At 52.4% G+C, this 22,474-nt stretch overlaps 2 protein-coding genes across 2 annotated transcripts in view; both read right to left on the minus strand.

Moving 5' to 3' along the window:
- Positions 1 to 20,155, minus strand: part of DMBT1 (deleted in malignant brain tumors 1) — a 53,299-nt gene extending 33,144 nt beyond the window's left edge. The window contains exons 1-11 of the mRNA XM_088020110.1: positions 19,764 to 20,155; positions 18,552 to 18,569; positions 16,846 to 17,195; positions 15,784 to 15,820; positions 13,860 to 14,209; positions 10,874 to 11,197; positions 7,886 to 8,209; positions 6,899 to 6,928; positions 6,627 to 6,642; positions 4,855 to 5,241; positions 1,868 to 2,254 (exon numbers count right to left, since the gene is read on the minus strand). Coding sequence (XP_087876236.1) covers positions 1,868 to 2,254; positions 4,855 to 5,241; positions 6,627 to 6,642; positions 6,899 to 6,928; positions 7,886 to 8,209; positions 10,874 to 11,197; positions 13,860 to 14,209; positions 15,784 to 15,820; positions 16,846 to 17,195; positions 18,552 to 18,569; positions 19,764 to 20,155 — 2,615 coding nt within the window. The remainder of the gene's footprint in view (positions 1 to 1,867; positions 2,255 to 4,854; positions 5,242 to 6,626; positions 6,643 to 6,898; positions 6,929 to 7,885; positions 8,210 to 10,873; positions 11,198 to 13,859; positions 14,210 to 15,783; positions 15,821 to 16,845; positions 17,196 to 18,551; positions 18,570 to 19,763) is intronic.
- Positions 20,156 to 21,557: 1,402 nt separating this feature from the next.
- LOC148162134 (scavenger receptor cysteine-rich domain-containing protein DMBT1-like) overlaps positions 21,558 to 22,474 on the minus strand; it is a 58,279-nt gene continuing 57,362 nt past the window's right edge. Inside the window, exons 29-30 of the mRNA XM_088020111.1 lie at positions 21,829 to 21,858; positions 21,558 to 21,580 (exon numbers count right to left, since the gene is read on the minus strand). Coding sequence (XP_087876237.1) covers positions 21,558 to 21,580; positions 21,829 to 21,858 — 53 coding nt within the window. The remainder of the gene's footprint in view (positions 21,581 to 21,828; positions 21,859 to 22,474) is intronic.

The raw sequence follows: 22,474 nt of genomic DNA on the forward strand, positions 1-22,474 counted from the left end.
TAGGAGAGAGGACTGAAATACTCACCTAATTCTGTTGCTGAAGCCGTGGAGCTGGTGATCCAGTCGGTGTCTGGATATGGCAATAAAGGTAAACACCAGAGTTAGACATCATGGAAAGCATTTTTTGAAAGCTGTTTTTGGCAGACTTCGTGACAGTTGCCCGTCTGCATCCTGCCACCTTCCACCTGGGTGTGCTGTACAAAGTCCCCTGCTCCCCTAGCATTTCTGGGACAAAGACCTTGTGAGGTCAGCCAGGTTCCTCTACATCTCTAAGCATGGCATGTTCTTTTGTCCCTTAGCAAACCTTTGCCACCTGTCCCTCTTGACTCATGTAGATCTGAGGGTTTACAATATCTGAAGCTTGGAAAAAAAAGTCAGGGACATTGGGGGTCAAGGAGGAGCCAACTGGGTATCCCAGTACCTAGAGCACCTCCATCACCCATTGCACTCCCATCCCCAGGAAATGCTGTGCAGGCCTCCTTGGAGGCAGAAAAGACTCGACAGAATCAGAGGCCTTTGCAAGAATGAGTAAGGGAAGGAAACAGCTTGCCCTGGTGGCTCTTCAGTGGGAAGTCAGGGGTCATCAGTGCCCATTCCCCCACTCAACCTGTCAGCCCGGATTGTATTGCAGCTGAGATTCATGGCACAAGTGGCCAGGTCTCTGAAACGGCAGGCCGTAACCTCTTGGGCCAGTTTCCACATACTGCATGAAACCTCGTGGACTGATGAGAAGATAAGATTCTTGTGAATCCCTTGCCTAGTGAAGAACCACCTGCTAGGATCTCGGTGACAGGGGGGGAAATTAAGGTGCTCCCAGGTTTGACAGAGAGCAGTGGCTTGACCAGCCTGGGGGGGTGGGGGATGGGGAGGGAATGGGTGGGCAGAGACAAGCCTGAGTAGGGTGGCCGAGGACTCACCTGGCTGGATCGTGGACGGAGACAGAGCAGCTGTGAGAAAGAAACACGAGTCAGACACAGAGCACAAAGGTGCCCAAATAGACCAACGTTTCAAGAAATTCAGCCTATACGTCCTGAGATCATATTTCCACATGCTCTTGAGTGGACAGAGCCAGGGCCCACCCTGAAACTCTCAGTCCTCTGGGAGCCACACTCGTTGTCCTGCTGCCATTGTCTGCTTTGCTGGGCCTGAGGGCTGATATACCAGGAGGTGGAATGTCCCTTCGAGGCCCAGGACAGGACACCAAAGCCATTCATTCCCTCTGAATAGGACGCCAAGACTGATTCCGGGCAGTTGGTCTAGTAAGACTCCAATTCCACCAGCCCAGGTGCAATGCTCCCAGGCTTTACATGGTTTTTCTCCATTTCTACAGGGAGTCAACTCGATGGCCATATTCCGATAGGTTTCTTTAGCATTCCCTGTAGTCGTGAGTTGCTATTCCCTGTACCGTCCCTACTTCCCAACTGCTCTTCATTGCCCTCCGAAATTCACAATGTACACCGCAATCCTTATCTCCGAATTGGCTTCCTGGAGGACTCAGAGGAATATAACCATGAAGGTGAGAAAGTGGTTCATATTCCAACCATACTCCCAAGAGGTGCACCTTGATATGTAAGGCCCTGGGAAATGGGGTGTAGACTGAGCAGATGATCCTGTAGGAAGGAAGAGGCCCGTTGTCTTCTGCCCACTGAACTGGGGATGTTCCTTTCACCCACTATGCCTTGTCACTGCAAAGTAATGTTGGCCTTTCTCTGTTGATGCCCAAACAGGCGAGGACCGCTGACCCTACACTTTCTTTTCCATTGTACTTCAGTGGCCTGCTGCCTCTAGAAACCTTGGGAGGCGCAGAATATCTCAGACTGTTGGATGTGGGCCTTTTGTGGATAGTGTGTTTCTTCCCCTCAAAGACCATCTAGGAGAGAGAGATGGGTATATTTCATCCCCACCTGAGCAGATGACACCAGCATCTTCTCCGTGGCCACAGTTGTGCGAGTTCCAGCCATTGTGAGGGCAGCTCCACAGGTACGACTCATGGCCAGAGCAGCGAAGGTTGTCTAGGAGAATTGGCCCTGAGCCTTGACCAAAACGGGCACTTCCAGGGGCCGACGTGGCCCAGCCACAGCCCAGCTGCCTGCAGACCACGTGGGCGTCATTGGTGTCCCAGTCGTCGTCACACACGGTGCCCCAGGAGCCTCGGTACAGGACCTCCACGCGGCCCTGACACCGGTCCCCTCCGCTCACCAGCCTCAGGGCCAAACCTGACTCAGTCCCTGAGGGATAAAGAACAGAAATCCTCCTCCATCTGTATCTTAAGCTCATAAGCTTAAAAACATTGGGAAGACCCAGGGGCTTCATCCTGGCCTAAGTCCCCTGGGCAGGAATGAACTTTCAGCATGACCAGATGTTAATCTTCACCACAGGTAAGGAACAGAGAAACCCCAATTGGCTCAAGGCTAAACACGCTCCAGTGGAAAGAGGCACCCCAGGACCTTGAGGGAGGTGACATGCTGGATAGGCCTAGTCCACACTGGGCACACCCAGTCTGGAGCTCTAAAGCTACTGCTACATGCCAAGACCTGTACCTTAATGGGCAACTTATTGGCTTCTGGGGTATCCTGACTAGGTTCTGCCCAAATCCCTGGACACGGTGCACCTCGGCATGCAAGGTGAAGGACCAGCACATGGCCCTCCTCTTCTCAGGGCTCTACCCCAGGGCTTGGGAGCCAAAGGACAAGCGTGGGCCCAGCTGCACCTGAGAGGTCTCCAGGGCTTACTCTGAGCATTGGGGGGAGGATCCTTCCTGAAAATAAGCCCAGGATCCCCATGCAGTCGGCAGGCCACCGTCTAAGATCAGACCCAGGATCTGATCTTAAGGGGCTTCGCTCTCTATCCCTCAGCAGTACACACACACACACACACACACACACACACACACACACACACACGGACAATGACCAGGAAAGACACACCATGAGATGGCTCCCGTCCCATCAAAACCCAAAAGTTATCTAGAAGCTCAGAATGATCCTAGGAGAGAGGACTGAAATACTCACCTAATTCTGTTGCTGAAGCCGTGGAGCTGGTGATCCAGTCGGTGTCTGGATATGGCAATAAAGGTAAACACCAGAGTTAGACATCATGGAAAGCATTTTTTGAAAGCTGTTTTTGGCAGACTTCGTGACAGTTGCCCGTCTGCATCCTGCCACCTTCCACCTGGGTGTGCTGTACAAAGTCCCCTGCTCCCCTAGCATTTCTGGGACAAAGACCTTGTGAGGTCAGCCAGGTTCCTCTACATCTCTAAGCATGGCATGTTCTTTTGTCCCTTAGCAAACCTTTGCCACCTGTCCCTCTTGACTCATGTAGATCTGAGGGTTTACAATATCTGAAGCTTGGAAAAAAAAGTCAGGGACATTGGGGGTCAAGGAGGAGCCAACTGGGTATCCCAGTACCTAGAGCACCTCCATCACCCATTGCACTCCCATCCCCAGGAAATGCTGTGCAGGCCTCCTTGGAGGCAGAAAAGACTCGACAGAATCAGAGGCCTTTGCAAGAATGAGTAAGGGAAGGAAACAGCTTGCCCTGGTGGCTCTTCAGTGGGAAGTCAGGGGTCATCAGTGCCCATTCCCCCACTCAACCTGTCAGCCCGGATTGTATTGCAGCTGAGATTCATGGCACAAGTGGCCAGGTCTCTGAAACGGCAGGCCGTAACCTCTTGGGCCAGTTTCCACATACTGCATGAAACCTCGTGGACTGATGAGAAGATAAGATTCTTGTGAATCCCTTGCCTAGTGAAGAACCACCTGCTAGGATCTCGGTGACAGGGGGGGAAATTAAGGTGCTCCCAGGTTTGACAGAGAGCAGTGGCTTGACCAGCCTGGGGGGGGTGGGGGATGGGGAGGGAATGGGTGGGCAGAGACAAGCCTGAGTAGGGTGGCCGAGGACTCACCTGGCTGGATCGTGGACGGAGACAGAGCAGCTGTGAGAAAGAAACACGAGTCAGACACAGAGCACAAAGGTGCCCAAATAGACCAACGTTTCAAGAAATTCAGCCTATACGTCCTGAGATCATATTTCCACATGCTCTTGAGTGGACAGAGCCAGGGCCCACCCTGAAACTCTCAGTCCTCTGGGAGCCACACTCGTTGTCCTGCTGCCATTGTCTGCTTTGCTGGGCCTGAGGGCTGATATACCAGGAGGTGGAATGTCCCTTCGAGGCCCAGGACAGGACACCAAAGCCATTCATTCCCTCTGAATAGGACGCCAAGACTGATTCCGGGCAGTTGGTCTAGTAAGACTCCAATTCCACCAGCCCAGGTGCAATGCTCCCAGGCTTTACATGGTTTTTCTCCATTTCTACAGGGAGTCAACTCGATGGCCATATTCCGATAGGTTTCTTTAGCATTCCCTGTAGTCGTGAGTTGCTATTCCCTGTACCGTCCCTACTTCCCAACTGCTCTTCATTGCCCTCCGAAATTCACAATGTACACCGCAATCCTTATCTCCGAATTGGCTTCCTGGAGGACTCAGAGGAATATAACCATGAAGGTGAGAAAGTGGTTCATATTCCAACCATACTCCCAAGAGGTGCACCTTGATATGTAAGGCCCTGGGAAATGGGGTGTAGACTGAGCAGATGATCCTGTAGGAAGGAAGAGGCCCGTTGTCTTCTGCCCACTGAACTGGAGATGTTCCTTTCACCCACTATGCCTTGTCACTGCAAAGTAATGTTGGCCTTTCTCTGTTGATGCCCAAACAGGCGAGGACCGCTGACCCTACACTTTCTTTTCCATTGTACTTCAGTGGCCTGCTGCCTCTAGAAACCTTGGGAGGCGCAGAATATCTCAGACTGTTGGATGTGGGCCTTTTGTGGATAGTGTGTTTCTTCCCCTCAAAGACCATCTAGGAGAGAGAGATGGGTATATTTCATCCCCACCTGAGCAGATGACACCAGCATCTTCTCCGTGGCCACAGTTGTGCGAGTTCCAGCCATTGTGAGGGCAGCTCCACAGGTACGACTCATGGCCAGAGCAGCGAAGGTTGTCTAGGAGAATTGGCCCTGAGCCTTGACCAAAACGGGCACTTCCAGGGGCCGACGTGGCCCAGCCACAGCCCAGCTGCCTGCAGACCACGTGGGCGTCATTGGTGTCCCAGTCGTCGTCACACACGGTGCCCCAGGAGCCTCGGTACAGGACCTCCACGCGGCCCTGACACCGGTCCCCTCCGCTCACCAGCCTCAGGGCCAAACCTGACTCAGTCCCTGAGGGATAAAGAACAGAAATCCTCCTCCATCTGTATCTTAAGCTCATAAGCTTAAAAACATTGGGAAGACCCAGGGGCTTCATCCTGGCCTAAGTCCCCTGGGCAGGAATGAACTTTCAGCATGACCAGATGTTAATCTTCACCACAGGTAAGGAACAGAGAAACCCCAATTGGCTCAAGGCTAAACACGCTCCAGTGGAAAGAGGCACCCCAGGACCTTGAGGGAGGTGACATGCTGGATAGGCCTAGTCCACACTGGGCACACCCAGTCTGGAGCTCTAAAGCTACTGCTACATGCCAAGACCTGTACCTTAATGGGCAACTTATTGGCTTCTGGGGTATCCTGACTAGGTTCTGCCCAAATCCCTGGACACGGTGCACCTCGGCATGCAAGGTGAAGGACCAGCACATGGCCCTCCTCTTCTCAGGGCTCTACCCCAGGGCTTGGGAGCCAAAGGACAAGCGTGGGCCCAGCTGCACCTGAGAGGTCTCCAGGGCTTACTCTGAGCATTGGGGGGAGGATCCTTCCTGAAAATAAGCCCAGGATCCCCATGCAGTCGGCAGGCCACCGTCTAAGATCAGACCCAGGATCTGATCTTAAGGGGCTTCGCTCTCTATCCCTCAGCAGTACACACACACACACACACACACACACACACACACACACACACACACACACACGGACAATGACCAGGAAAGACACACCATGAGATGGCTCCCGTCCCATCAAAACCCAAAAGTTATCTAGAAGCTCAGAATGATCCTAGGAGAGAGGACTGAAATACTCACCTAATTCTGTTGCTGAAGCCGTGGAGCTGGTGATCCAGTCGGTGTCTGGATATGGCAATAAAGGTAAACACCAGAGTTAGACATCATGGAAAGCATTTTTTGAAAGCTGTTTTTGGCAGACTTCGTGACAGTTGCCCGTCTGCATCCTGCCACCTTCCACCTGGGTGTGCTGTACAAAGTCCCCTGCTCCCCTAGCATTTCTGGGACAAAGACCTTGTGAGGTCAGCCAGGTTCCTCTACATCTCTAAGCATGGCATGTTCTTTTGTCCCTTAGCAAACCTTTGCCACCTGTCCCTCTTGACTCATGTAGATCTGAGGGTTTACAATATCTGAAGCTTGGAAAAAAAAGTCAGGGACATTGGGGGTCAAGGAGGAGCCAACTGGGTATCCCAGTACCTAGAGCACCTCCATCACCCATTGCACTCCCATCCCCAGGAAATGCTGTGCAGGCCTCCTTGGAGGCAGAAAAGACTCGACAGAATCAGAGGCCTTTGCAAGAATGAGTAAGGGAAGGAAACAGCTTGCCCTGGTGGCTCTTCAGTGGGAAGTCAGGGGTCATCAGTGCCCATTCCCCCACTCAACCTGTCAGCCCGGATTGTATTGCAGCTGAGATTCATGGCACAAGTGGCCAGGTCTCTGAAACGGCAGGCCGTAACCTCTTGGGCCAGTTTCCACATACTGCATGAAACCTCGTGGACTGATGAGAAGATAAGATTCTTGTGAATCCCTTGCCTAGTGAAGAACCACCTGCTAGGATCTCGGTGACAGGGGGGGAAATTAAGGTGCTCCCAGGTTTGACAGAGAGCAGTGGCTTGACCAGCCTGGGGGGGTGGGGGATGGGGAGGGAATGGGTGGGCAGAGACAAGCCTGAGTAGGGTGGCCGAGGACTCACCTGGCTGGATCGTGGACGGAGACAGAGCAGCTGTGAGAAAGAAACACGAGTCAGACACAGAGCACAAAGGTGCCCAAATAGACCAACGTTTCAAGAAATTCAGCCTATACGTCCTGAGATCATATTTCCACATGCTCTTGAGTGGACAGAGCCAGGGCCCACCCTGAAACTCTCAGTCCTCTGGGAGCCACACTCGTTGTCCTGCTGCCATTGTCTGCTTTGCTGGGCCTGAGGGCTGATATACCAGGAGGTGGAATGTCCCTTCGAGGCCCAGGACAGGACACCAAAGCCATTCATTCCCTCTGAATAGGACGCCAAGACTGATTCCGGGCAGTTGGTCTAGTAAGACTCCAATTCCACCAGCCCAGGTGCAATGCTCCCAGGCTTTACATGGTTTTTCTCCATTTCTACAGGGAGTCAACTCGATGGCCATATTCCGATAGGTTTCTTTAGCATTCCCTGTAGTCGTGAGTTGCTATTCCCTGTACCGTCCCTACTTCCCAACTGCTCTTCATTGCCCTCCGAAATTCACAATGTACACCGCAATCCTTATCTCCGAATTGGCTTCCTGGAGGACTCAGAGGAATATAACCATGAAGGTGAGAAAGTGGTTCATATTCCAACCATACTCCCAAGAGGTGCACCTTGATATGTAAGGCCCTGGGAAATGGGGTGTAGACTGAGCAGATGATCCTGTAGGAAGGAAGAGGCCCGTTGTCTTCTGCCCACTGAACTGGGGATGTTCCTTTCACCCACTATGCCTTGTCACTGCAAAGTAATGTTGGCCTTTCTCTGTTGATGCCCAAACAGGCGAGGACCGCTGACCCTACACTTTCTTTTCCATTGTACTTCAGTGGCCTGCTGCCTCTAGAAACCTTGGGAGGCGCAGAATATCTCAGACTGTTGGATGTGGGCCTTTTGTGGATAGTGTGTTTCTTCCCCTCAAAGACCATCTAGGAGAGAGAGATGGGTATATTTCATCCCCACCTGAGCAGATGACACCAGCATCTTCTCCGTGGCCACAGTTGTGCGAGTTCCAGCCATTGTGAGGGCAGCTCCACAGGTACGACTCATGGCCAGAGCAGCGAAGGTTGTCTAGGAGAATTGGCCCTGAGCCTTGACCAAAACGGGCACTTCCAGGGGCCGACGTGGCCCAGCCACAGCCCAGCTGCCTGCAGACCACGTGGGCGTCATTGGTGTCCCAGTCGTCGTCACACACGGTGCCCCAGGAGCCTCGGTACAGGACCTCCACGCGGCCCTGACACCGGTCCCCTCCGCTCACCAGCCTCAGGGCCAAACCTGACTCAGTCCCTGAGGGATAAAGAACAGAAATCCTCCTCCATCTGTATCTTAAGCTCATAAGCTTAAAAACATTGGGAAGACCCAGGGGCTTCATCCTGGCCTAAGTCCCCTGGGCAGGAATGAACTTTCAGCATGACCAGATGTTAATCTTCACCACAGGTAAGGAACAGAGAAACCCCAATTGGCTCAAGGCTAAACACGCTCCAGTGGAAAGAGGCACCCCAGGACCTTGAGGGAGGTGACATGCTGGATAGGCCTAGTCCACACTGGGCACACCCAGTCTGGAGCTCTAAAGCTACTGCTACATGCCAAGACCTGTACCTTAATGGGCAACTTATTGGCTTCTGGGGTATCCTGACTAGGTTCTGCCCAAATCCCTGGACACGGTGCACCTCGGCATGCAAGGTGAAGGACCAGCACATGGCCCTCCTCTTCTCAGGGCTCTACCCCAGGGCTTGGGAGCCAAAGGACAAGCGTGGGCCCAGCTGCACCTGAGAGGTCTCCAGGGCTTACTCTGAGCATTGGGGGGAGGATCCTTCCTGAAAATAAGCCCAGGATCCCCATGCAGTCGGCAGGCCACCGTCTAAGATCAGACCCAGGATCTGATCTTAAGGGGCTTCGCTCTCTATCCCTCAGCAGTACACACACACACACACACACACACACACACACACACACACACACACGGACAATGACCAGGAAAGACACACCATGAGATGGCTCCCGTCCCATCAAAACCCAAAAGTTATCTAGAAGCTCAGAATGATCCTAGGAGAGAGGACTGAAATACTCACCTAATTCTGTTGCTGAAGCCGTGGAGCTGGTGATCCAGTCGGTGTCTGGATATGGCAATAAAGGTAAACACCAGAGTTAGACATCATGGAAAGCATTTTTTGAAAGCTGTTTTTGGCAGACTTCGTGACAGTTGCCCGTCTGCATCCTGCCACCTTCCACCTGGGTGTGCTGTACAAAGTCCCCTGCTCCCCTAGCATTTCTGGGACAAAGACCTTGTGAGGTCAGCCAGGTTCCTCTACATCTCTAAGCATGGCATGTTCTTTTGTCCCTTAGCAAACCTTTGCCACCTGTCCCTCTTGACTCATGTAGATCTGAGGGTTTACAATATCTGAAGCTTGGAAAAAAAAGTCAGGGACATTGGGGGTCAAGGAGGAGCCAACTGGGTATCCCAGTACCTAGAGCACCTCCATCACCCATTGCACTCCCATCCCCAGGAAATGCTGTGCAGGCCTCCTTGGAGGCAGAAAAGACTCGACAGAATCAGAGGCCTTTGCAAGAATGAGTAAGGGAAGGAAACAGCTTGCCCTGGTGGCTCTTCAGTGGGAAGTCAGGGGTCATCAGTGCCCATTCCCCCACTCAACCTGTCAGCCCGGATTGTATTGCAGCTGAGATTCATGGCACAAGTGGCCAGGTCTCTGAAACGGCAGGCCGTAACCTCTTGGGCCAGTTTCCACATACTGCATGAAACCTCGTGGACTGATGAGAAGATAAGATTCTTGTGAATCCCTTGCCTAGTGAAGAACCACCTGCTAGGATCTCGGTGACAGGGGGGGAAATTAAGGTGCTCCCAGGTTTGACAGAGAGCAGTGGCTTGACCAGCCTGGGGGGGTGGGGGATGGGGAGGGAATGGGTGGGCAGAGACAAGCCTGAGTAGGGTGGCCGAGGACTCACCTGGCTGGATCGTGGACGGAGACAGAGCAGCTGTGAGAAAGAAACACGAGTCAGACACAGAGCACAAAGGTGCCCAAATAGACCAACGTTTCAAGAAATTCAGCCTATACGTCCTGAGATCATATTTCCACATGCTCTTGAGTGGACAGAGCCAGGGCCCACCCTGAAACTCTCAGTCCTCTGGGAGCCACACTCGTTGTCCTGCTGCCATTGTCTGCTTTGCTGGGCCTGAGGGCTGATATACCAGGAGGTGGAATGTCCCTTCGAGGCCCAGGACAGGACACCAAAGCCATTCATTCCCTCTGAATAGGACGCCAAGACTGATTCCGGGCAGTTGGTCTAGTAAGACTCCAATTCCACCAGCCCAGGTGCAATGCTCCCAGGCTTTACATGGTTTTTCTCCATTTCTACAGGGAGTCAACTCGATGGCCATATTCCGATAGGTTTCTTTAGCATTCCCTGTAGTCGTGAGTTGCTATTCCCTGTACCGTCCCTACTTCCCAACTGCTCTTCATTGCCCTCCGAAATTCACAATGTACACCGCAATCCTTATCTCCGAATTGGCTTCCTGGAGGACTCAGAGGAATATAACCATGAAGGTGAGAAAGTGGTTCATATTCCAACCATACTCCCAAGAGGTGCACCTTGATATGTAAGGCCCTGGGAAATGGGGTGTAGACTGAGCAGATGATCCTGTAGGAAGGAAGAGGCCCGTTGTCTTCTGCCCACTGAACTGGGGATGTTCCTTTCACCCACTATGCCTTGTCACTGCAAAGTAATGTTGGCCTTTCTCTGTTGATGCCCAAACAGGCGAGGACCGCTGACCCTACACTTTCTTTTCCATTGTACTTCAGTGGCCTGCTGCCTCTAGAAACCTTGGGAGGCGCAGAATATCTCAGACTGTTGGATGTGGGCCTTTTGTGGATAGTGTGTTTCTTCCCCTCAAAGACCATCTAGGAGAGAGAGATGGGTATATTTCATCCCCACCTGAGCAGATGACACCAGCATCTTCTCCGTGGCCACAGTTGTGCGAGTTCCAGCCATTGTGAGGGCAGCTCCACAGGTACGACTCATGGCCAGAGCAGCGAAGGTTGTCTAGGAGAATTGGCCCTGAGCCTTGACCAAAACGGGCACTTCCAGGGGCCGACGTGGCCCAGCCACAGCCCAGCTGCCTGCAGACCACGTGGGCGTCATTGGTGTCCCAGTCGTCGTCACACACGGTGCCCCAGGAGCCTCGGTACAGGACCTCCACGCGGCCCTGACACCGGTCCCCTCCGCTCACCAGCCTCAGGGCCAAACCTGACTCAGTCCCTGAGGGATAAAGAACAGAAATCCTCCTCCATCTGTATCTTAAGCTCATAAGCTTAAAAACATTGGGAAGACCCAGGGGCTTCATCCTGGCCTAAGTCCCCTGGGCAGGAATGAACTTTCAGCATGACCAGATGTTAATCTTCACCACAGGTAAGGAACAGAGAAACCCCAATTGGCTCAAGGCTAAACACGCTCCAGTGGAAAGAGGCACCCCAGGACCTTGAGGGAGGTGACATGCTGGATAGGCCTAGTCCACACTGGGCACACCCAGTCTGGAGCTCTAAAGCTACTGCTACATGCCAAGACCTGTACCTTAATGGGCAACTTATTGGCTTCTGGGGTATCCTGACTAGGTTCTGCCCAAATCCCTGGACACGGTGCACCTCGGCATGCAAGGTGAAGGACCAGCACATGGCCCTCCTCTTCTCAGGGCTCTACCCCAGGGCTTGGGAGCCAAAGGACAAGCGTGGGCCCAGCTGCACCTGAGAGGTCTCCAGGGCTTACTCTGAGCATTGGGGGGAGGATCCTTCCTGAAAATAAGCCCAGGATCCCCATGCAGTCGGCAGGCCACCGTCTAAGATCAGACCCAGGATCTGATCTTAAGGGGCTTCGCTCTCTATCCCTCAGCAGTACACACACACACACACACACACACACACACACACACACACACACGGACAATGACCAGGAAAGACACACCATGAGATGGCTCCCGTCCCATCAAAACCCAAAAGTTATCTAGAAGCTCAGAATGATCCTAGGAGAGAGGACTGAAATACTCACCTAATTCTGTTGCTGAAGCCGTGGAGCTGGTGATCCAGTCGGTGTCTGGATATGGCAATAAAGGTAAACACCAGAGTTAGACATCATGGAAAGCATTTTTTGAAAGCTGTTTTTGGCAGACTTCGTGACAGTTGCCCGTCTGCATCCTGCCACCTTCCACCTGGGTGTGCTGTACAAAGTCCCCTGCTCCCCTAGCATTTCTGGGACAAAGACCTTGTGAGGTCAGCCAGGTTCCTCTACATCTCTAAGCATGGCATGTTCTTTTGTCCCTTAGCAAACCTTTGCCACCTGTCCCTCTTGACTCATGTAGATCTGAGGGTTTACAATATCTGAAGCTTGGAAAAAAAAGTCAGGGACATTGGGGGTCAAGGAGGAGCCAACTGGGTATCCCAGTACCTAGAGCACCTCCATCACCCATTGCACTCCCATCCCCAGGAAATGCTGTGCAGGCCTCCTTGGAGGCAGAAAAGACTCGACAGAATCAGAGGCCTTTGTAAGAATGAGTAAGGGAAGGAAACAGCTTGCCCTGGTGGCTCTTCAGTGGGAAGTCAGGGGTCATCAGTGCCCATTCCCCCACTCAACCTGTCAGCCCGGATTGTATTGCAGCTGAGATTCATGGCACAAGTGGCCAGGTCTCTGAAACGGCAGGCCGTAACCTCTTGGGCCAGTTTCCACATACTGCATGAAACCTCGTGGACTGATGAGAAGATAAGATTCTTGTGAATCCCTTGCCTAGTGAAGAACCACCTGCTAGGATCTCGGTGACAGGGGGGGAAATTAAGGTGCTCCCAGGTTTGACAGAGAGCAGTGGCTTGACCAGCCTGGGGGGGTGGGGGATGGGGAGGGAATGGGTGGGCAGAGACAAGCCTGAGTAGGGTGGCCGAGGACTCACCTGGCTGGATCGTGGACGGAGACAGAGCAGCTGTGAGAAAGAAACACGAGTCAGACACAGAGCACAAAGGTGCCCAAATAGACCAACGTTTCAAGAAATTCAGCCTATACGTCCTGAGATCATATTTCCACATGCTCTTGAGTGGACAGAGCCAGGGCCCACCCTGAAACTCTCAGTCCTCTGGGAGCCACACTCGTTGTCCTGCTGCCATTGTCTGCTTTGCTGGGCCTGAGGGCTGATATACCAGGAGGTGGAATGTCCCTTCGAGGCCCAGGACAGGACACCAAAGCCATTCATTCCCTCTGAATAGGACGCCAAGACTGATTCCGGGCAGTTGGTCTAGTAAGACTCCAATTCCACCAGCCCAGGTGCAATGCTCCCAGGCTTTACATGGTTTTTCTCCATTTCTACAGGGAGTCAACTCGATGGCCATATTCCGATAGGTTTCTTTAGCATTCCCTGTAGTCGTGAGTTGCTATTCCCTGTACCGTCCCTACTTCCCAACTGCTCTTCATTGCCCTCCGAAATTCACAATGTACACCGCAATCCTTATCTCCGAATTGGCTTCCTGGAGGACTCAGAGGAATATAACCATGAAGGTGAGAAAGTGGTTCATATTCCAACCATACTCCCAAGAGGTGCACCTTGATATGTAAGGCCCTGGGAAATGGGGTGTAGACTGAGCAGATGATCCTGTAGGAAGGAAGAGGCCCGTTGTCTTCTGCCCACTGAACTGGGGATGTTCCTTTCACCCACTATGCCTTGTCACTGCAAAGTAATGTTGGCCTTTCTCTGTTGATGCCCAAACAGGCGAGGACCGCTGACCCTACACTTTCTTTTCCATTGTACTTCAGTGGCCTGCTGCCTCTAGAAACCTTGGGAGGCGCAGAATATCTCAGACTGTTGGATGTGGGCCTTTTGTGGATAGTGTGTTTCTTCCCCTCAAAGACCATCTAGGAGAGAGAGATGGGTATATTTCATCCCCACCTGAGCAGATGACACCAGCATCTTCTCCGTGGCCACAGTTGTGCGAGTTCCAGCCATTGTGAGGGCAGCTCCACAGGTACGACTCATGGCCAGAGCAGCGAAGGTTGTCTAGGAGAATTGGCCCTGAGCCTTGACCAAAACGGGCACTTCCAGGGGCCGACGTGGCCCAGCCACAGCCCAGCTGCCTGCAGACCACGTGGGCGTCATTGGTGTCCCAGTCGTCGTCACACACGGTGCCCCAGGAGCCTCGGTACAGGACCTCCACGCGGCCCTGACACCGGTCCCCTCCGCTCACCAGCCTCAGGGCCAAACCTGACTCAGTCCCTGAGGGATAAAGAACAGAAATCCTCCTCCATCTGTATCTTAAGCTCATAAGCTTAAAAACATTGGGAAGACCCAGGGGCTTCATCCTGGCCTAAGTCCCCTGGGCAGGAATGAACTTTCAGCATGACCAGATGTTAATCTTCACCACAGGTAAGGAACAGAGAAACCCCAATTGGCTCAAGGCTAAACACGCTCCAGTGGAAAGAGGCACCCCAGGACCTTGAGGGAGGTGACATGCTGGATAGGCCTAGTCCACACTGGGCACACCCAGTCTGGAGCTCTAAAGCTACTGCTACATGCCAAGACCTGTACCTTAATGGGCAACTTATTGGCTTCTGGGGTATCCTGACTAGGTTCTGCCCAAATCCCTGGACACGGTGCACCTCGGCATGCAAGGTGAAGGACCAGCACATGGCCCTCCTCTTCTCAGGGCTCTACCCCAGGGCTTGGGAGCCAAAGGACAAGCGTGGGCCCAGCTGCACCTGAGAGGTCTCCAGGGCTTACTCTGAGCATTGGGGGGAGGATCCTTCCTGAAAATAAGCCCAGGATCCCCATGCAGTCGGCAGGCCACCGTCTAAGATCAGACCCAGGATCTGATCTTAAGGGGCTTCGCTCTCTATCCCTCAGCAGTACACACACACACACACACACACACACACACACACACACACACACGGACAATGACCAGGAAAGACACACCATGAGATGGCTCCCGTCCCATCAAAACCCAAAAGTTATCTAGAAGCTCAGAATGATCCTAGGAGAGAGGACTGAAATACTCACCTAATTCTGTTGCTGAAGCCGTGGAGCTGGTGATCCAGTCGGTGTCTGGATATGGCAATAAAGGTAAACACCAGAGTTAGACATCATGGAAAGCATTTTTTGAAAGCTGTTTTTGGCAGACTTCGTGACAGTTGCCCGTCTGCATCCTGCCACCTTCCACCTGGGTGTGCTGTACAAAGTCCCCTGCTCCCCTAGCATTTCTGGGACAAAGACCTTGTGAGGTCAGCCAGGTTCCTCTACATCTCTAAGCATGGCATGTTCTTTTGTCCCTTAGCAAACCTTTGCCACCTGTCCCTCTTGACTCATGTAGATCTGAGGGTTTACAATATCTGAAGCTTGGGAAAAAAAGTCAGGGACATTGGGGGTCAAGGAGGAGCCAACTGGGTATCCCAGTACCTAGAGCACCTCCATCACCCATTGCACTCCCATCCCCAGGAAATGCTGTGCAGGCCTCCTTGGAGGCAGAAAAGACTCGACAGAATCAGAGGCCTTTGCAAGAATGAGTAAGGGAAGGAAACAGCTTGCCCTGGTGGCTCTTCAGTGGGAAGTCAGGGGTCATCAGTGCCCATTCCCCCACTCAACCTGTCAGCCCGGATTGTATTGCAGCTGAGATTCATGGCACAAGTGGCCAGGTCTCTGAAACGGCAGGCCGTAACCTCTTGGGCCAGTTTCCACATACTGCATGAAACCTCATGGACTGATGAGAAGATAAGATTCTTGTGAATCCCTTGCCTAGTGAAGAACCACCTGCTAGGATCTCGGTGACAGGGGGGAAAATTAAGGTGCTCCCAGGTTTGACAGAGAGCAGTGGCTTGACCAGCCTGGGGGGGTGGGGGATGGGGAGGGAATGGGTGGCCAGAGACAAGCCTGAGTAGGGTGGCCGAGGACTCACCTGGCTGGATCGTGGACGGAGACAGAGCAGCTGTGAGAAAGAAACACGAGTCAGACACAGAGCACAAAGGTGCCCAAATAGACCAACGTTTCAAGAAATTCAGCCTATACGTCCTGAGATCATATTTCCACATGCTCTTGAGTGGACAGAGCCAGGGCCCACCCTGAAACTCTCAGTCCTCTGGGAGCCACACTCGTTGTCCTGCTGCCATTGTCTGCTTTGCTGGGCCTGAGGGCTGATATACCAGGAGGTGGAATGTCCCTTCGAGGCCCAGGACAGGACACCAAAGCCATTCATTCCCTCTGAATAGGACGCCAAGACTGATTCCGGGCAGTTGGTCTAGTAAGACTCCAATTCCACCAGCCCAGGTGCAATGCTCCCAGGCTTTACATGGTTTTTCTCCGTTTCTACAGGGAGTCAACTCGATGGCCATATTCCGATAGGTTTCTTTAGCATTCCCTGTAGTCGTGAGTTGCTATTCCCTGTACCGTCCCTACTTCCCAACTGCTCTTCATTGCCCTCCGAAATTCACAATGTACACCGCAATCCTTATCTCCGAATTGGCTTCCTGGAGGACTCAGAGGAATATAACCATGAAGGTGAGAAAGTGGTTCATATTCCAACCATACTCCCAAGAGGTGCACCTTGATATGTAAGGCCCTGGGAAATGGGGTGTAGACTGAGCAGATGATCCTGTAGGAAGGAAGTGGCCCGTTGTCTTCTGCCCACTGAACTGGGGATGTTCCTTTCACCCACTATGCCTTGTCACTGCAAAGTAATGTTGGCCTTTCTCTGTTGATGCCCAAACAGGCGAGGACCGCTGACCCTACACTTTCTTTTCCATTGTACTTCAGTGGCCTGCTGCCTCTAGAAACCTTGGGAGGCGCAGAATATCTCAGACTGTTGGATGTGGGCCTTTTGTGGATAGTGTGTTTCTTCCCCTCAAAGACCATCTAGGAGAGAGAGATGGGTATATTTCATCCCCACCTGAGCAGATGACACCAGCATCTTCTCCGTGGCCACAGTTGTGCGAGTTCCAGCCATTGTGAGGGCAGCTCCACAGGTACGACTCATGGCCAGAGCAGCGAAGGTTGTCTAGGAGAATTGGCCCTGAGCCTTGACCAAAACGGGCACTTCCAGGGGCCGACGTGGCCCAGCCACAGCCCAGCTGCCTGCAGACCACGTGGGCGTCATTGGTGTCCCAGTCGTCGTCACACACGGTGCCCCAGGAGCCTCGGTACAGGACCTCCACGCGGCCCTGACACTGGTCCCCTCCGCTCACCAGCCTCAGGGCCAAACCTGACTCAGTCCCTGAGGGATAAAGAACAGAAATCCTCCTCCATCTGTACCTTAAGCTCATAAGCTTAAAACATTGGGAAGACCCAGGGGCTTCATCCTGGCCTAAGGGCTCTGGGCAGGTATTGATCTTTCAACATGCCCAGATGTTAATCTTCACCACGGGTAATGGAGCAGAGACACCCCAATCGGCTCATGGTTAAAGATGTTGCAATGGGAAAAAGCACCCCATGACATGGATGGAGGTTATGTGGTGGTCTGGCCTAATCCACACTGGGCACACCCAGTATGGAGCTCTAAAGCTACTGGTACATGCCAAGTCCTTGCCTTCATTACCAAACTATTGGCTTCAGAGCCATCCTGACTTGGTTCTGCCAAAATCCCAGGACATGGTGCAACTCGGTAGGCAAAGTGGAGGACCAGCACATAGCCCTCCTCTTCTCAGGGCTCTACCCCATGGGACTGGGAGCCAGCAGAGAAGTGTGTTCCAAGCCCTTGAGAGGCCTCCAGGGCTTATCCTGAGCACCTGGGGAGGACGTTTCCTGAATATATTCCAATGGAGTCAGCAGGACAACCTCTAAGATCAGGCCCAGGATCTGATCTTCAGAGTCTTCTTTATCCCCCAGCTGTACACACACACACACACACACACACACACAGACACACGGACTAGGATAAGGAAAGATACACACTGAGATGGCTCCTGTTGCTTCCAAAACCAAACGTTATCTAGAAACCGAGAATGATCCTAGGAGAAAAGATCGAAATACTCACCTAATTCTGTTATTGAAGCTGTGGAGCTGGTGATCCAGGTGGTGTCTGGATATGACAACAAAGGAAAAAAAAAACAGAGCTAGACATCATGGAAAGCACTTTTGGAAACCTGTTATGGGCAGGCATCGGGATAGGTGTCCATTTACATCCTGCCACCTTCCACCTGGGTGTGCTGTGCAAAGTCCACTGCTCCCCTACCATTTCTGGGAAAAGGGCTTGCGAGGTCAGCCAGTTCCCACTACATCTCAAGCCTCTCATGTTCTTTTGTCCCTTAGAAAAACTTTACCACCTTCTATCTTGACTCATGTAGATCTGAGAGTTTAGCCATACATGAAGCTTGGGATAAAGAGCCAGGTGCATTGATGGTCAACATGGAGCCAACTAGGTATCCCAGTACCTAGAGCACCTCCATCACCCATTGCACTCCCATCCCTAGGAAATGCTGTGCAGGCCTCCTTGGACGCAGATATGACTCCACAGAATTGGAGGTCTTTGCAAGCATTGAGTAAAGGAGAGGAACCAGCTTGACCTGGTGGCTTTTCAGTGGGAAGTCAGTGGTCATCAGCGTCCATTCTCCCACTCAACTTGGCAGCCCAGACTGTATTGCAGCTGAGATTCATGACACAAGTGGCCAGTTATCTCTAACTGCAGGCAGCCAATTCTTGGGACAGTTTCCATATATTGGCTGAAACCTCATGGATTGACGGGAAGATGAGACTCTTGTGAATCCCATGCCTACTTAAGAACCAATTCCCAGGATCTCATTGACAGTGGAGAAAATTAAGGTGCTCCCAGGTTTGACACAGAGCAGTGATTGACTACCCTGGGACGAAGATGGATGGGTGTGCAGAGAGACAAGCCTGAGTAGGGTGGGTAAGGACTCACCGGGTTGGATCGTGGACTAAGATGGATCAGGTGTGACAAAAAAATCACGAATCAGACACACAGCACACAGGTGGCCCAAATGGACCGATGGTTTAAGAAACAGCTGATACCTCCTGAGATCAAGCTTCCACATGCCCTCAGGTGGACAGAGGCAGGGCCCACCCTGAACCACTCAGTCCTCTCGGAGCCCCACCCTTTGTCCTGCTGCCCTGTCGGCCTTGCTGGGCCTCAGGACTGACATTCAAGGAGGTGGAATGTCCCTGCCAGGCCCAGAAAGGACCACCAAATCCATTGCCTGTGCTCTGCCTATGAACAGCAAGAATGAATCCGGGCAGTTGGTCTAGATAGACCCCAATTCCACCAGCCCAGGTGCAAAGCTCCCAGTCTTTACATGGTTTTTCTCCATTTATGTAGGGAGTCAATTCGATGGCCATATACCTATGTATTTAGCATTCCCCGTAGTAGTGAGTTGCCATTCCCTGTACCTTCCCCACTTCCCAACTGCTCTTCACTGCCCTCCCATATTCGCAATGTAGACTGCAATCCTGTTCTCCGAATCGGCTTCATGGAGGACTCAGAAGAATATCACCATGAAGGCGTGAAGGTGGTTCATTTTCCAACCATACTCCCAAAAGCTGCACCTTGATATCTAAGGCCCTGGGAAATGGGGTGTAGACTGAGCAGATGATCCTGTAGGAAGGATGGAAGAGGCCCATTTTTTTCTGCCCGCGGAACTGGGGATGGTCCTTTCACCCACTATGCCATGTTGCTGCAAAGTAATCTTGGCCCTTCTCTGTTGATGGCCAAACAGGCGAGGACTGCTGACCCTACACTTTCCTTTCCATTGTACTTCAGTGGCCTGCTGCCTTAGAAAACTTGGGAGGCACAAAATATCTCAGAGTGTTGGATGTGGGCCTTCTGTGGTTAGTGTGTTTCTTCCCCTCAAAGACCCTCTCAGAGACAGAGATGGGTATATTTCATCCCCACCTGAGCAGATGACACCCGCATCCTCTGAGTGGCCACAGTTGTGCGAGTTCCAGCCATTGTGAGGGCAGCTCCACAGGTAGGACTCATGGCCACAGCAGCACAGGTTGTCTAAGAAAATTGGCCCTGAGCCTTGACCAAAACGGGCACTTCCAGGGGCCGAAGTGGCCGAGCCACAGCCCAGCTGCCTGCAGACCACGTGGGCCTCATTGGTGTCCCAGTCATCGTCACACACGGTGCCCCAGGAGCCTCGGTACAGGACCTCCACGCGGCCCTGACACCGGTCCCCTCCTCTCACCAGCTTCAGGGCCAAACCTGAATCAGTCCCCGAGGGATAAAAACAGAAATCCTCCTCCATCTGTAACTTTAGCTCATAAGCTTAAAAGATAGAGAAACCCCAGGGGTTTCTTTCTGGCATAAGTTCCTTGGGCAGGTAATGACCTGTCAACATGCCCAGAGGTTAATCTTCACCACAGGTAAAGGAGCAGAGACATCCCAATCGGCTCAAGGCTAAGGACTTTCCAGTGGAAAGAAACACCCCAGGACCTGGATGGAGGTGACGTGGTGGACAGCCCTAATCCAAACTGGGCACACCCAGTATGGAGCACTAAAGCTACTGGTGCATGCCAAGACCCTTGCCTTCATCACCAAAATATTGGCTTCTGGTGCATACTGACTTGGTTATGCCAAAATCCCAGGACACGGTGCACCTCGGTAAGCAAGGTGGAGGACCAGCACTTACCCCTACTCTTCCTAGGGCTCTACCCCATGGGCCCAGGAGCCTCAGGACAAGCAAGTTCCCAGCTGCACTTGAGAGGCCTGCAGTGCTTACACTAGCACCGGGGAAGGACCTTGCCTGAATATTAGCCCAGCATCCCAATGGAGTCATCGGCCCACCCTCTATGATCAGACCCAGGATCTGTTCTTCAGAGGCTTCTATCTCTGTCCCCCAGCTCTACACACACACACACACACACACACACACACACACACACACACACACACACACAGGGACAAGGATAAGGAAAGATACACCCTGAGATGGCTCCTGTCCCTTCCAAACCCAAACATTTTCTAGAAGCTGAGAATGATCCTTGGAGAGAGGACTGAAATATTCACCTAATTCTGTTGTTGCAGCTGTGGAGCTGGTGATCCAGGTGGTGTCTGGATATGGCAACAAAGGTAAAAAAAACAAAAAACAGAACAAAAAAATACCCATAGTTAGACTTCATGGAAAGCATTTTTTGAAACCTGTTTTTGGCAGGTATCCTGACGGTTGTCCATCTACAACCTGCTACCTTCCACCCGCGTGTACTGTGCAAAGTCCTCTGCTCCCCTAGCATTTCTGGGACAAAGGCCTTGTGAGGTCAGCCAGGTCCCTCTACATCTCTAAGCCTGGCATGTTCTTTTGTCCCTTAGAAAACGTTTGCCACCTGTCTATCTTGACTCACGTAGATCTGAGGGCTTTGCCATATATGAAGCCTCAGATAAAGAGTCAGGGGCATTGAGGGTCAAGGAGCAGACAACTGGGTATTTCAGTACCTAGAGCACCTCCATCACCCATTGCACTCCCATCCCCAGGAAATGCTGTCCAGGCCCCCTTGGAGGCAGATATGACTCCATGGAATCGGCGACCTCTGCAAGCACTGAGTAAGGGACAGGAACCAGCCTGCCCTGTTGGCTCTTTAATAGGAAGTCGGTGGTCATCAATGTACAATCTGCCACTCAACTTATCAGCCCGGACTGTATTGCAGCTAGATTCATGGCACAAACGGCCAGTTCTCTGAAACGGAAGGCAGCCACCTCTTGGGACAGTTCCCACATACCGGATGAAACCTCATGGATTGATGGGAAGATGAGACTCTTGTGAATGCCCAGGTCTACTTAAGAGCCACCTTCCAGGATCTCAGTGACAGTGGGGAAAATTAAGGTGCTCCCAGGTTCAATAGAGAGCAGTGGTTTGACCAGCCTAGGGGGAAGAGGGGTGGGTGAGCAGAGAGAAAAGCCTGAGTAGGGTGGCCGAGGACTCACCTGACTGGATCCTGGCCTGAGATGCTGCATCTGTGAGAGAGAAACACGAGTCAGTCACACAGCACACAGGTGGCCCAAATGGACCAAAGGTTCAAGAAACACAGCCTACACCTCCTGAGATCATGCTTCCACATGCCCTCAGGTGGACAGAGCCAGGGCCCACCCTGAACCACTCAGTCCTCTCGGAGCCCCACCCTTTGTCCTGCTGCCCTTGTCGGCCTTGCTGGGCCTGAGGACTGACATTCAAGGAGGTGGAATGTCCCTGCCAGGCCCAGAAAGGACCACCAAATACATTGCCTGTGCTCTGCCTATGAACAACAAGAATGAATCCGGGCAGTTGGGCTAGATAGACCCCAATTCCACCAGCCCAGGTGCAAAGCTCCCAGGCTTTACATGGTTTTTCTCCATTTATGTAGGGAGTCAATTCGATGGCCATATACCTATGTATTTAGCATTCCCCGTAGTAGTGAGTTGCCATTCCCTGTACCTTCCCCACTTCCCAACTGCTCTTCACTGCCCTCCCATATTTGCAATGTAGACTGCAATCCTGTTCTCCGAATCGGCTTCATGGAGGACTCAGAAGAATATCACCATGAAGGCGTGAAGGTGCTTCATTTTCCAACCATACTCCCAAAAGCTGCACCTT

This window comes from Eumetopias jubatus, unplaced genomic scaffold (assembly GCF_037043125.1).
Source record: "Eumetopias jubatus isolate StellerSeaLion01/CBP00866 unplaced genomic scaffold, mEumJub1_p1.0 scaffold_17, whole genome shotgun sequence".
NCBI classification, from domain to species: domain Eukaryota; kingdom Metazoa; phylum Chordata; class Mammalia; order Carnivora; family Otariidae; genus Eumetopias; species Eumetopias jubatus.